Source organism: Raphanus sativus, unplaced genomic scaffold (assembly GCF_000801105.2).
Source record: "Raphanus sativus cultivar WK10039 unplaced genomic scaffold, ASM80110v3 Scaffold2648, whole genome shotgun sequence".
NCBI classification, from domain to species: domain Eukaryota; kingdom Viridiplantae; phylum Streptophyta; class Magnoliopsida; order Brassicales; family Brassicaceae; genus Raphanus; species Raphanus sativus.
The window spans coordinates 1-14497 of record NW_026617956.1 but is presented as its reverse complement, the minus strand read 5'-3'; the positions used below and the strand labels follow the sequence as shown (position 1 = coordinate 14497).

Below are 14497 nucleotides of genomic sequence, written 5' to 3'. Positions count from 1 at the left end.
ACTAACTACATTTATTTAAGATAGTTCTCATAACTAGTGCATATATACGTTAAACAATCAGAAGAAGAAAAATATTTCCAATCAGTTAACTTAATTAGAAAAAAACAGTTAACAGTTAATGACTATTTATACGTTTATAATAAATAAAATGTTTCAAAAAAAAAAAAATAGAAAACAAGACTGCGTAACTCTAATATGTGAGGGTTGATTTTCTCTTACCTTGGACCCCCAATTAGTGTTGTGCTCGTAGTTGCATCCTGCTACATTATGTGCCAATTCCAAAACATCTTTCGCCTCGATGGATTTATCCGCAATCCGATTAGGGTTATGTTCATCTATCTCAGCCAAAATCATATTAGATGGAGGCCCATAGAAAACCCGTCGGTTGAAGAAACAGCCAGTTCCCACGTAATTCGGTCCCATAATCCCATCAAACCCAATCATATTGATGTCGAAGAGACGTTTGTACTCGCATGCATAGATATCATTCTTGCTTACTCCTTGAAACTTTTGAGGAAACTGCACGTAACCTAAACCGGATTTGATTTTAGGGTCAGTTAGATAGCACAAGGCACGAACCGGGGTTGTAGGATCGTTCGAGTACATGTCACAGTCTAGTGTTAGAATGACCGGTGAATTTGTAATCACCCCAGACACTCGTAGCTACAACGAAAAGAAAACATTAACTTAACTACAAGTCTACAACTAGACCAAAATGCTAGATATTTAAACCAAATTAAAAACCAGTTAAAAGGTAGGGTCTATAGGTGATACCAAGGTGTTAAGAGCACCGGCTTTGAAATGATGTGGTGAAACTTTACTCTTCTCCCGTGATACATAGATTAGGTTTGGCACTATATACTTTCCTGTATGGCCCATGCCTGTCTCGCTATTTTGCAACACCTGCTCTCAGATTAATTAAGTTAAGATTTGCCACCTAAATTATGTGTTGTTTGAAAGAATTGCTCTATGAAAAATAACATAGAGCAGACTATTATTCAAATGTATAGTAGTGAGCGTAATTTTTATAAACCTTTTTATATATAAATAAAATACCTGAATAATAGTGGGGTGTTCTTGACGAGTGAATTTGTGGGTCCACAAATCAAATACTCCACGAAAGTGATCGCATGTGATATACTCAGTCTCAACCTTACCACTATCAACCACATGTTCTACTCTGCTCTTCATATCTTCGTACAGCATCTGCTCCACCACACGATCGATGATTACAAATACATGTTTGTTAGTATACGATAATTCCATATATACATGTTTGTTAGTATATAATTCTTTATTTTTGTGCAATGTTAGTATATAACTTAGTATTTTTGTCTCATTGTCTCTTATGATTTTCTCAATCAATATTTATTTATTGTGAAAAATAATTAGAGTTGTATAATATACTGTCCTTTTATGTTAGAGATACGTATCATCGGTTGATAATACTTACATATATGTAGAAGGACTCCTATATTTTAAAAGAAAGTATTAGCAAGTCCTATCGTTTTGAAGAAAGTAATTAGGTTACAAGTGCGAGTCTTAATCTTATCGTTTAAGAGAAATCATCATTTTCAAAAAGTATAGGAGAAATTATCAATTTTGTTTGGCAAAAAATGAAATCATCAATGTTAAAAACAATTAATAAATGAATAAAGGTGATGCCATAGTTACCCAAAATCTTGGGAACATAAACATTATCGTCGAGTAGATACGATAAGGACTCATAAGAGCATCTCCATTGAAAACTTTTAACAGAGGTTCACATTTTTTTCAAGAAAAAAAAGAAATGAAAAATTTAATAATTAAAAATTAAAAAGATGAATCCCAAAAGGGATTCACCAATGGAGATGCTCTAAGGTTGTGAAGGATTTGACCCTTCAGCACAAGTTGCACAACAATGACTCTCCTTTGTTTTAAAATACAGTCAACTTTGTTTTGTCTGTTCCCACTTATTGTATTTTTGCTTGTCTTTACAAGATTTATTACGTTCTGATCTTTTCTTTTTTGTTAAAACTTAAAAGGCATGTTATGCTTATTCCATAACTCAAAGTAATTAAAATTAAAAAGTATTTGTAAATTTTAACGAAAGAACTAGATTATGACCCGCACGCCTGTGCGGATGATTTTTAAACGATTATATTAATCATAATTTTGTTACATCCTTGATTGTATATAATTTTACAACTAACGAATACAGACCCATTGTGTATAATATGATTTTATAGTTTATATACATCAATTTTATGAATTGTTTTATAATAGCTTAACGTATTTGGTTAGTTGTGGTTATCATTTTAGATTTGTCATTTTAAAAAGACTTACGTTGGATTTGTTGTATAAAAAATGAATAATTCCATGTACAGCTTGTTCATTATAAATAGGTATGTAATATGTTGATTTTAATGGAAATTGGAATTTATAAAAAATGATATCATATTAGGAAATGTTATAGCTTAGAAATAGGAGGTTTTATGTAAAGATTGATATCATAATATTAGTTGGTGTGATTGATTAAATATATGAGCTGTTATGGAATCTTAGTAATACGGTTGAGTCTATCAGCATGTTAATCTAACTATTTGGGTGGTTTAGCAATGTTTTAAAACGATGGTGTTTAAAGCTAGTGTCGTTATATTGTAAATATTAGAAAAAAGCTAGTGTTAAAAAAATTGATAAACCCATAAACTTAATATTGATTAGATTGTGCTTAAGAAATCGTGATCAATCTTTTGGTTTGGTTTGTAATAGGTTAGCCAATAGCCAAAAATTATTTGTCATATGTTTAATGGAGTATTGAGTTATAATAATATAAGGTATGTTCTGGTTGGTCATTATTGGTTTCGAATAAAAAAGGTACGTGATGGTCTGATTTAATTAATTGGATTGTATGCTGTATCGGAAATGAATGGGTTAAGGAAAGTTTAAAATTACTATATTTAGATCAGTGACATATAATTGTAATTATTAAGGAAAATTCATGGTGAAATTTTATTTGTACTTTAGTTTTAATAGTTTAGATACTAAATGAAAACACTACCTAAATTACTTAACTAAGGGTCTGACTGGTGTAACTGCAGCGGTTGCGGTTGCGGTTGCGGGAGTTTGCTGGTGTGGGTGGTTGCAGTTTTAAGCGTTTTCTAGAGATTTGTACGACTGGTACAGCTGTTAGAAATTGTTGCGTTTGCAGGACTCTTATGACTGGTAAACTACCAAACGTAACATCTGTTAAATAATAATTTAACAATATTTACATTTTATGTAATTATAAAAATATTAAAAATCATAAAATATGATAAATATAAAATTTATATTTATAAAATCATATTATTCAATTTTAAAAATTTATAGAAAACATTTTAGTTTTGAATTTTTTAATATAAATTAAAATATAATATGAATACATTTTACAATTTCTATTATTTCAATTGAAATTTTTTATTAGATATTTTTAGTATTATTTTTATTTATTCTGTTTTTAAAGAAAAAAATTTACCTTCCCGCAACCGCCGCAACCGCAAACTTAGCTGGAACCAGTTTTTAATTTTAAGAGGTTCGGAGCGGTTTGAAGCGATTTGTAGCGTTTTCTATGATTGTTTCGAAACGCCAACAACCGCTATGAACCGCAAAAGCTGCGTTGCGGGGTGGTAGCGGGGAAAACCAGTCAGCACCTAAGTGTAACAGTCATCGCAACGTAATACGTACGTCTATGCACTTCTCGAATAGAGAAATAAAAATAAAAAATATTCTAGTATGTGATTTTGATATAATACATACCTTAAGTTCATCTTAATATTACCAGCTTAAGATATAATACATACCTTAAGATTATCAGCTTCGTCGTCCCAAGTATGTGATTTTGATGAAAAATACACTTCAGGAGATCGATCTTGAATATTGTTATTCTTGCAATATGGCAGCCAATGCTTAGAGAACTTGGCAGCTTCCATCAAAGCAAACAAGGTCAAAGATGATCCTCCATCGTCCGATACATAGACTGAGACCTTGTCGGACGGATAATCGAAGGCCATCGCAGATAAAGCAGTGTTGACCACCATCATGGGAGGCTCCTTGTACGGATCAGCCGTGCATATAAACACATCCAACTTCGGAAACTCCTCTTTCGGTTTAGCTGCGTATATCTCAGGGTACTCGGACCGATGAACCGGGTTAAACCGGAGGAAAGCTGAGGTGGCCCACATGAAAGCGAGAATGACATCGGAGAGTAGAAGTAGAGATGTTATTAGGGTTGTGTCTGCTGTGAGAAGTGAGTTAACGTGATGGTACATAAGGGCTAAGATGCCACACGTGTGAATTACGGCGTATATTCTGTATGGAACGGTGCGCCGGCACGGATGACACGTGTGGAGGGTTGTGTCGCCGACTGAATGTTTTCTATTATGAGCCTCCATCGTTTAAATTTCTCTCTCTTTTTTTTTTTCGTTATAGACCCAAATAGTTCTGAAGAAGATTGATAAGTAAAACAAGGGTCACTCACCACTAATATATTATTTATAGGCGAATTTCTTTGGAGAAGGAGCAAGTGTTTTTTTTTTTTGATAACGGAGCAAGTGTTTTACACCACACTTTTAAAGATTTTAATATATATAATATGTATGCAAATTAAGTTCAGAATAAGTATTGTACGTAGAAACAGGATTGTACGTAGGGCGATGTGGAATATAGCAGAGATACCAGTTGTGATGGCGAAATGGTCCCCTTTGACTGAAGACATTGAGCAAGAAACACACTCGATACCACTGTGGGTGCATCTCAAAAATGTGCCAATGGATATGTTTTCTTGGAAGGGATTAAGCTTCATAACAAGTTCAGTTGGGGTGCCAGAGAGACTACATCCAGAAACTGAGCAGTGTGTGAATCTGAAGATTGCAAAGGTTTTTGTGAAGGCTGATTTGTCAAAGGAGTTACCAAAAACAATGAATTTCACCTCTCAAGGGAAGAAAACACTAGTGGAGTACACTTACCCATGGCTTCCGCCAAAGTGTACTCATTGTGGCAAATGGGGGCATCTGGTGCATGCTTGTAGAAGGAGAAACGAAGAGAAGGAAGTAGTATTGGAGACTAAGAGTGGAGAAGTAGTTCGAAGTGTAGAAGAGGGAGGTTCTAAGGAAAAAATTAAAGAAGTGGAGACTGGGTCAGTAGATACAACAGAGAATAAGAAGGAAGATATTATGGATATTCTAGAGAAATCGGTGGGGAGTAATAAGAGTGCTAAGAATACAATAAAAGAAGCAGGAGAGGAAATCTGGAGGGAAGTTTCACCGGGGAAGGTCAGTCGTACACCTCAGACAAATAAGAAGCTTGAATCTGGTCAAGTTTCAATTCTGTCTAACTCAAGATTCTCAGTCTTGAGCCAAGATGAGGAAGAAGGGGAAATTATGAAAAATAAAGAAGAAGTGGTAGAAGTTAATAAAGAGGAAAAAAGAGGAAATGAATTGGAAAAGGAGGATGATAATGAAGATTTGGAGAAGGAGACAACAATTGTAGATGATGAAGATGGGATCACTTTAAGAAGATATTTGCCGAGAGGATCAAAAAATAACCACAGGTTTCTTTCAGATGTGACTGTTCAGAGAGCAAGGGACGATGGCCCGAGTGATCTGAATAAGAAGAAGAAACCTCGCAATGCCAAATGACAGGGTTCTTCTGGAACATGCGCGGCTTCAATAAAATCACTAAACATCAAGTAGTCCGCGATTGGATAAGAAGTCAGTCATTACAGTTTGGGAGTTTGATAGAAACCAGAGTTAAAGAAAATAAAGCAGGAGATATTATGCGTTCAGTTTTTCAGAATTGGTCATATATGAGTAACTATGAGCATCACCGTCTGGGCCGCATTTGGGTGGTTTGGGGTCCATCAGTTCGGGTAACACCGGTTTTTAAGAGTAGTCAGTTGATTACTTGTGCAGTTCTTCAGGAAGGGAAAGAAGAGGAAATTTTTTGCACCTTTGTATATGCGTTGAATACTATGGAAGAGAGGAGGATACTATGGGAAGATTTGAGAAGTCATAAAGATTCCTCAATGTTCAGAAATAAGAAATGGTTGATTTGTGGAGATTTTAATGAAACTCTTGATGTAGGGGAGCACTCAAGGTCTGAAAATAACCCGGTTGTGACAGCAGGGATGAGAGATTTTCAGGAGCTTGTGAGATATTGTTCATTAACAGACATGGGAGCTCATGGCCCTGTTTTCACATGGTGTAACAAGAGGGAGGATGGATTAATTTGTAAAAAGCTGGATCGAGTATTGATGAATGATGTTGCTCTGCATGGGTTGGGAAGAGCATATAGTGTATTTGAATCAGGAGGTTGCTCTGATCACCTCAGATGCAGGATCCAATTCGATAATGAAGAGATACAGAAGAAGAGAAGGCCTTTTAAATTTACAAATGTGATAGCTACGATGAAGGAGTTCCTGCCGACAGTTGAGGGATACTGGAGAGAGACTGATAAACTTTTTCACTCAACCTCAGCTATGTACAGACTTGGGAAGAAACTTAAAGATCTCAAACCGGTGATGCGGTCTTTGAGTAAGGATAAGTTGGGACATCTTCATAAGAAGACAAAGGATTCATTGGAGAGTCTTTGTGAAAGACAGAAAGAAACATTGTCAAATCCATCCACAGAGGCAGTGAGAAGGGAATGTGAAGCGTTGGAGAAGTGGCAGAAGTTAGCTGATATAGAGGAGGAAGTATATAAGCAGAAGTCGAAAATGCATTGGTTAGAGGTGGGGGATGGAAACAACAGATTCTTTCATAATGCTGCAAAGATAAGAGAAGTGATAAATGCTATTCGAGAGGTGCTTTGTCCAGATGGGAGTATTGCCACAAAGGAGGAAGATATTAAAAGAGAAGCTGAGCGGTTCTTTACAGAGCTACTTACCTTTAAACCAAATGATTATGAGATGCCTAAGGTGGAGTATCTTCAGGAGATTCTTGGATTCCGCTGTAGTGAAGTAGAGCAAGAGAATCTTATTAAGGAAGTCACAGCGGAGGAAATAAAAGAAGTTGTATTCAAGATGCCATCGAATAAATCCCCGGGACCTGATGGCTATACTACAGAATTTTTTAAAGCAGCTTGGCCAATACTTGGGAATGATGTGGTGGTAGCAGTGCAGTCATTCTTTATTAAAGGTTTTCTTCCTAAAGGTATCAACTCTACTATCTTAGCTTTGATACCTAAGAAGAAAATAGCTAAGGAAATGAAAGACTATAGGCCAATATCTTGTTGCAATGTGCTATACAAGATAATATCAAAGCTGTTAGCCAATCGCCTCAAAGGGATTATGCCTAAGTTCATCTCTTCAAATCAGTCAGCTTTCGTTAAGGATAGGTTGTTGATGGAGAATCTATTGTTAGCTACTGAATTAGTTAAAGACTATCACAAGAGTGAGATATCTCCGAGATGCGCCATGAAGATAGACATATCTAAAGCGTTTGATTCAGTCCAGTGGCCATTTCTCCTCGCCACATTAGAAGCTTTGGGGTTTCCTGCTAAGTACATACACTGGATCAGATTATGTATATCAACAGCGTCTTTTTCGGTGCAAGTGAATGGGGAGCTTGCGGGCTATTTTAATAGTGCTAGAGGGCTTCGTCAAGGTTGTGCTCTATCCCCTTCACTATTCGTAATATGTATGAATGTTCTGTCAAAGTTGTTGGATAAAGCGGCTGTTGATAGACTGGTGGGATATCATCCAAGATGCAAGAATGCTCTCTTGACACATCTTTGCTTTGCGGATGATATTATGGTTTTCACAGATGGGCAGAAGAGGTCAGTAGAAGGAATTCTCCAGGTTTTTAATGACTTTGAAAAGCTTTCGGGTCTCAAGATCAGTTTGGAGAAATCGACTCTGTATATGGCTGGGATTTCTGTTGAGAACCAGAGTGCTATTCTTGAGAACTTCCCTTTTGAAGCAGGTCAATTGCCGGTCCGCTATCTGGGTTTGCCACTTCTCACAAGGAAAATGACAGTCTCAGATTACTTACCATTGATGGAGAAGATCAAGACCAGGATGTGTAATTGGAATGGGAGATTTTTGTCATACGCAGGGAGACTCCAACTTCTTAAATCTGTCATCATGAGTTTGGCGAATTTCTGGTTTTCAGCGTTTAGACTTCCTCGGCAATGCATAAATGGGATTGAGAAATTATGTGCAGCATTCTTATGGTCAGGGCCTGAGTTGAATACGAGAAAATCTAAAGTTAGCTGGAAGGAAGTATGTAAGAAGAAGGAAGAAGGTGGTTTGGGGTTAAGGGATTTGAAGGAAGTAAATGAAGTATCCTGTCTCAAATTGATATGGAGAATTCTATCTGGACAGAATTCATTATGGGTGCAATGGATTCAGAAGAATTTGATCCGCAAAGGTTCTTTCTGGTCTGTTAAGGAGAACTCAACAATAGGTTCTTGGATGTGGAAGAAAATACTTAAGACAAGAGATGCTGCTAAGGAGTTTCATCGTGTAGAAGTTAAAAATGGAGAGTCTACCTCCTTCTGGTATGATCATTGGTGTACAATGGGGCGCTTAAAAGACTTGTTGGGAGAAAGAAGTTATATTGATATGGGTATACCAGAAACTTGGACAGTAGCAGAAGTAATACAGAAGCATAGGAGGAGAAGGCATCGTGTGGTAATTTTGAATTTAGTGGAGGAAGAAATTGAGAAACTGAAATCTAGAAGGTTGAAGTGTATGGATGTTGCAGTATGGAAAAACAGAGAAGAGAGATACAAACCAAATTTCTCATCAAAGAGTACTTGGCTGCTTGTTCGAAAGGAACACATATTGCAACGATGGAGTAAGTGTGTTTGGTTTAAGCATGCCACGCCTAAGTATTCTTTTCATGCCTGGACAGCGATGCTTGATAGACTATCAACATGTGATCGTATGCTGAAGTGGAATCAAGCCATTGATCCTATATGCGTCTTGTGCAAGCAGGAAGGGGAGACAAGAAACCACTTGTTCTTCTCTTGTGCTTATTCAAGTTACATATGGCAGAAGTTGATTGGAGGGTTGCTTGGTACAAGATACACGGAGCGTTGGGAGGATATTATTGAGATAATGCTTGATCTTAGACAGGACCGGGTTAAGCTTTTCCTGATAAGATATGCATTTCAGGCAGCAATTCATTCGATCTGGCGAGAGAGGAATTATAGAAGACATGGTGATAAACAGATTCCGCATATGCTGTTGGCTAAAGTGATTGACAAGAATGTGAGAAATAGACTGTCTACTATTCAGCGTCAAGGAGACAAGAAAATGGAGAAGGGATTACAAGTGTGGTTTGGAACTAGATAAAATTTACGTTGTAGTTTTTATTTTTCATTAAGCTTCCTGTTACACTTGATGTACAAACGTTTTTTTGGATGAATAAAATTTTACATTTATTCAAAAAAAAAAAAAAAAAAAAAAGTTCAGAATAAGTTTATATAATTGACTTATCATATCTATGCAACTATAATATTTGGTTATTAATGTTTTTCAGCAAGTATAATTATTAAAATGTTTTAAGCTACTAGCTAGATTAATAAATTATACTCGAATAATTTATACTCGAATAATTTATACAACTATCTTTGGAAATTACTCCCAAAGAGGTTATCTATTTGTAAAATTATTAGAAATCTTAATAATGTTTTCTCTGTATGTACATATGAATTCCTAAAACCATGTATATTGACGGATTTCTTTTTAAAATATCGTATTAGTTGATGAGTTTTGAAAAGAAAAAGACATTTAGATTTCCCTATATATTAGAAAAAGGAGAAAATATCACATGGATGATTCGATGAAGATGTGGAAACACAAGGAGCAAATATTCACAAATCTCAGCGAGAGAGAGAGGATGAAAAAATACAAACAATAGATAACGACAATATCTATAGTATACTGTATAAGAGATTCGTATATTGGATGTTTACGATATAAACTCTGTGTTGTATGATACATATACAAAAAAGCCAGCCATAGACTGAAAGAAAAACGAGGAAGAGTTTTTTATAAACCAAACTATTTTTTACCAAAACATCCTAAGTTGTTTCCAAGTTCATTTGGAGGAGAGGGACGTCGTGTACGTGCCTGAAGAGTATCTCCATATGAATCTGATCTAGTTACTATATATACAAACTAATGAAACTCTAAAGTACACAAATCCAGTAAACCTCCCCAAATTATTTTGGACCTAGTTTAGATAGGGCAATCCAAACAACTGAGATTTATGGTTTCAGAGTTTGTATCAATCTATCAAGCTCTTTTCTTTGGATGTTGTTCTTCAGAAAGCTTTTGCTTCTGTGAGTGAGTACTAGTAACAAATACCATACCAATGAAGAAATAGACGTCGAAGTTTTAATTTCACAAGATATATGTACATCGACTCTTTTGACACTTACATGAAAAATAACAAAAAAAAAGACGAGAAAAAAAAAACTAAGAAGCATAAATAGGAAAAGGAGGCTTACAATCTTTATTTTTTCTTCTTCTCTGTTCGTTACATCTTCGCATATATTACACACACAAAAAGAATTAAACTTACAGAAGCCTACCCATAGAAGAAAACTCTCTGTCTGCCCTTCTCCACAAGAAGCTCCCCCAAAAAAAAACGAGCCATTTTTCAACCCTTTTACTTTTCTTGCGAAAAGAAGAAGTGGTTTCCTGTTTACGCCACTTTTTGATCTTTCTCTGGCGAGAAAACACAGACGGAACAAGACAAGGAGACAGAGAGTGTAGAGAACTTAGTTGGAAAGATTCTCAGTTTTGGAGATTGTTGTTGTTAATGCTGTGTCAACTTCCGTTAACAGTTTCCGGAGTTGGTTCCCGGGCGTCATCTTCTTCACTTCCTCTTTTGACCATATGAATATTCTCTTCACCATGTTGCAGAACTCCCTGTTACCACAAAATTAAGCCATTTTCAGATATGATTTTTCTTTTTTCTTAAATAAGAGGGGTAGTCACTTACGGCCATGGGTCATCACCGACAAGCATCATATCTCCCTCATCATCTGTGAACACTATTTCCCATTGATTCCGACTCTTCAGCTCGCCTTCTATGTCAAACAGCTTCTCAAGGTCGTCTATAAGCTCACTGTACCCATTTAGTACTGTTAAATCCACAGCCCTGCCCACCGGTACGCCTTGCATTTGCACCTGTGTTGTTCATATGAATATCTAGATTATGTAAAAAAAAAAAGAGGACGTATGTGTTTTATTTATATGTGCATCAAAAAAAGTGTCCATGACATTACCTTGGTCCGGCTTCTTGTAGAACTGTTTTCCTTGCTTTGTACCTCTTTCGATGATGCCTGAGCAGGTTCCTGCTTTTTCTCCTCTGATAGCTTTGAAACCTCTGATTTTGGGTCTGAGTTGCTGTCTGGAGCTGGTTTGGTTATGTTTATTGGTTGCATGAGTGCAGCTTTCTCCTCGGGAGCTGGTACAGAGGAACTCAGCAGATCGACTCCAAATAATCTATAACTAGCGGTGGTAGTCTCGGGTTTCTTCTGCTCAACTGGGAAAATCATTTGGTCGTTCAGCGTTGTATTTCTCGACAAATTGGACGCAGAGTAAGGGCTAATTGGCCAATCAGATTTCTTAGCATCCTCAGTTGCATCACGATAACATTGCTGAGGAGGATTCCTTTGTGAGGTGATGCAAGATTGTGCCAATTCATGGGATTGCGCCAATGCAGAGCTCCAAAGGTTTGAAGCTGTCTTGCCTACATCTAAAGACATGATGTGTGAGTGAGATATGTAGCTATAGGAAGTTTCAGAGAAACTGACGATTAGATTGTGCCTTACCAAGTGCAGATACTTCACTAAAGTGACGGGGCCTTTTGTTCTTTGGCATAACTGATTGGGAAACATTTTCTGAAGATACAAACGGCTCGATCTCCCATGGTGAAACCTTATCGGGTCTTGAAATCGATGCAGGCTCATCCCAGTGAACCTACACAAAAATGTAGCAGACTGGTTGAGTTTTTTTTTTTTTTTCGCTTTAGAAACATTTAAAGAAGCATGTATACAAGGGGTAAGAGTTTTACTTCTAGGCGTCGCCAATTTGAGTCTTTCCAGTGAGTGGAGCAGTCTTTAACACCAACAACCGTGCCAGAATATCTTCGTAAAGAAAGATAAGTGTTTAGAGAACAGCTTTGGGGACACAGAACTTGCAGGGCACAAAACAAACAAAGAAAGAAAAAAAATTTAGACTACCTTCTTTCAGGGGAATCCTCTCCCTCAAACCTCATCTTAAATCTCATCCCTACAGAGAACTTATTGTTCATGGATTCCAGATATTTGTTCAAGCTTATGATGAATTGGCTTGTCCTGCTCAGAACCAAGACTAAATCAATAAGGCAAGAGTCTCGAAGAAACTGACTCAACATGTTCAACGTAGAGTGAATAATTGTATACCTTGGTTTATAGTAAACGGTGAACATTGATTTGGTTTGAGTAGCATGACATGCAGTAGCAAGCACTCCCAGATGCATGCTGTGACTTGATATGACGGATGAAGGCATATTGATCTGTTGACGATTAGCACGTCTGACTCCAACCCGCAACTCTCCATTCTCCCCTCTGGACAATACAATATAGTTTTAAAGATTCAAAATCCACATGTGGAAAAATCAAAAGAAAAGAAAAAAGCAACATAGCAGAGTGAAGTTATACCTCAGGAACACAAAGGTGTCCCCAGCTACCAATCTCTTTGCTGTAACAAAGGTGCTCCACCCTGTGGTCAAAAGATGCCTCCGTGGTTGACCTGTACAATAATAGGTTTCAAGTAAAAACAAGATCAGTAATCACAAAACCTTGTTCCTCACATTTTAACTTTTGTCAATAGTAATTAATTCATCACCTCTAAAAATATGCTTGAATTTCCACTGATAGCCGTGCACATCTTCGGCTACTAACTCCTGAGTCGGAGTTTGCTGAGTCATATCCTAAAGGAAGACAACAAAATGAGATCGACGTTGGAATGCTGAAATCTAAATCCAATGCGAAGCCCGGAACAAATCAGAAAGAGTTGTGTCGTAATTACCAGCGGGGGAAGGCACTCGGTAGCATGTTTCCTAAGGACAGAGAAGCCACCATGGGTGCTTGTATCGGAGGCAGTCAAAACCTTGCTGAAAGAGTGAACCTTTGGCCTATGGGACTCAGGAGGAGGAAGATCAGGACTCATAGGTTCATCAACCTGATGCAGTTTATAAATTAGCACTCCTGGGTTTGAGAGAGAAGGAGGTGAAACAAATTAAAAGAAAATGAGTGACTCACTGTTTCTTCAGGCATCAACATGATCTGGGCATATACCTCATCCGTATCTTTCTCCGCCTAACAACAACAAGAACAAGTGATTAGGAGTCAAAACTTCCATTTTAACTCAAACAAGATCCGATGGATGATCTAAGTCAACAACAAGTGACAAATGGATGATCTAAGACAACTCAAAAAGCCCCAAGACATCTAAGTCAACTCAGCAGGCCCCCAACATATATATTCCACACAAAAGGCTAACCAATCAATTTATACTCTACGACTTGGTCAACTGAATCTGATGTGTAATCAGACGCCAAAGAGAATCGTGGAAAAAAAACAAACCTGAAGACGAACGTCCATAACTCTGCAGAGGATCTTAGGAGGAAGATCGAAAAGCGGTTTCGTCGGTTTCACCGCATTCAAATCCTGTTCCGTTGACGCTTCCAGCTGAAACAAACAAATCAAAAAAAATTTAAAAATCAAATATTATCAGATTCAAACTTCCTCAAATCCGAAGCAGCGCTTACTTGTTCCATGTGACCTTGAGGAAAGTAAAACACTCTTTCCTCAGCTTGAGGAACATCCACCACAGGTCCAGCGCACAGCTTCCACAGCTCTCCGTACATATGCTCTCCTGTGTTTACCGCCAATTTCTCATTAAAAAACTTGCCGGAAAATAAAAAACCAAAAATCGGAAGTAACAACAACATACCTGTCGTCGTCATTAGCACTTAGCTTACTTAACCCGCCGCCTCAGCAAAAAACTCCAAATCCAAATTTAAGCTTCTCTTTCAATCACTTCACTCTTCTTCTTCTTCTCTCCGATCAGTTTGAAAGCAGTCCAGATAATATTTGACCTAAATGCGAATTTAATTGTCACGAGCCTTGGATTCCGTTTTTCTCTTTCTTACTCTCCCGCGAGATCTGAATCGTAACGCAACCAAATCTCTCTCTCTCTCTGTAACTGTAATCTCTTTCTTTCTTTCTCCCGCTAAGCCCGGTTTAATCGCCTCCCTCCCTTGTACCAAACAACCAACTCGCCGTTACGATTATATAAAAAAAAAAAGGGGAATCTTTCGGTCAGCTCAAGAACCCCGTTTAGGAAGCGCGTCTCTTATCTTATGTTTCGAGTTACGGACTCACACCTTCCTTGCTCCCTTTTTATCCCCGGTTCTCTCTGTCTCTCTACCCTACAAAAAAAAAACATTTCTTTTTTTTTTAATTCATTTAAATA

At 37.2% G+C, this 14497-nt stretch overlaps 2 protein-coding genes across 2 annotated transcripts; both read right to left on the bottom strand.

Annotated features, from left to right (window-relative positions):
- Window positions 1-189: 189 nt before the first annotated feature.
- LOC130505868 (cellulose synthase-like protein G3) lies at window positions 190-4548 on the bottom strand (the record flags this gene model as incomplete). Its single annotated transcript, XM_057000471.1, has 4 exons — window positions 3822-4548; window positions 1057-1206; window positions 775-903; window positions 190-663 (listed from the first exon to the last, which is right to left on the bottom strand). Coding segments are annotated over exons 1-4 (1344 nt in total), but the record flags the coding sequence as incomplete, so codon positions are not given.
- Window positions 4549-10456: 5908 nt separating this feature from the next.
- Window positions 10457-14410, bottom strand: LOC130505867 (auxin response factor 9-like). The gene is made up of 14 exons (XM_057000470.1): window positions 13976-14410; window positions 13791-13897; window positions 13606-13710; window positions 13282-13338; window positions 13049-13201; window positions 12866-12950; window positions 12679-12769; window positions 12421-12585; window positions 12220-12333; window positions 12051-12123; window positions 11809-11956; window positions 11260-11732; window positions 10974-11161; window positions 10457-10900 (listed from the first exon to the last, which is right to left on the bottom strand). The coding sequence occupies exons 1-14, from the start codon at window positions 13986-13988 to the stop codon at window positions 10750-10752; spliced, it is 1923 nt and encodes a 640-aa protein (XP_056856450.1). The 5' UTR covers window positions 13989-14410; the 3' UTR covers window positions 10457-10749.
- Between the last annotated feature and the right edge of the window lie 87 nt (window positions 14411-14497).

Coding starts and splice junctions, on each gene's coding strand:
- LOC130505867 (XM_057000470.1), bottom strand. Junction 13,711..13,790: donor CTCAAGGTCACATGGAACAA/GTAAGCGCTGCT, acceptor TGTTTGTTTCAG/CTGGAAGCGTCAACGGAACA. Junction 11,733..11,808: donor TAGTGAAGTATCTGCACTTG/GTAAGGCACAAT, acceptor TCATGTCTTTAG/ATGTAGGCAAGACAGCTTCA.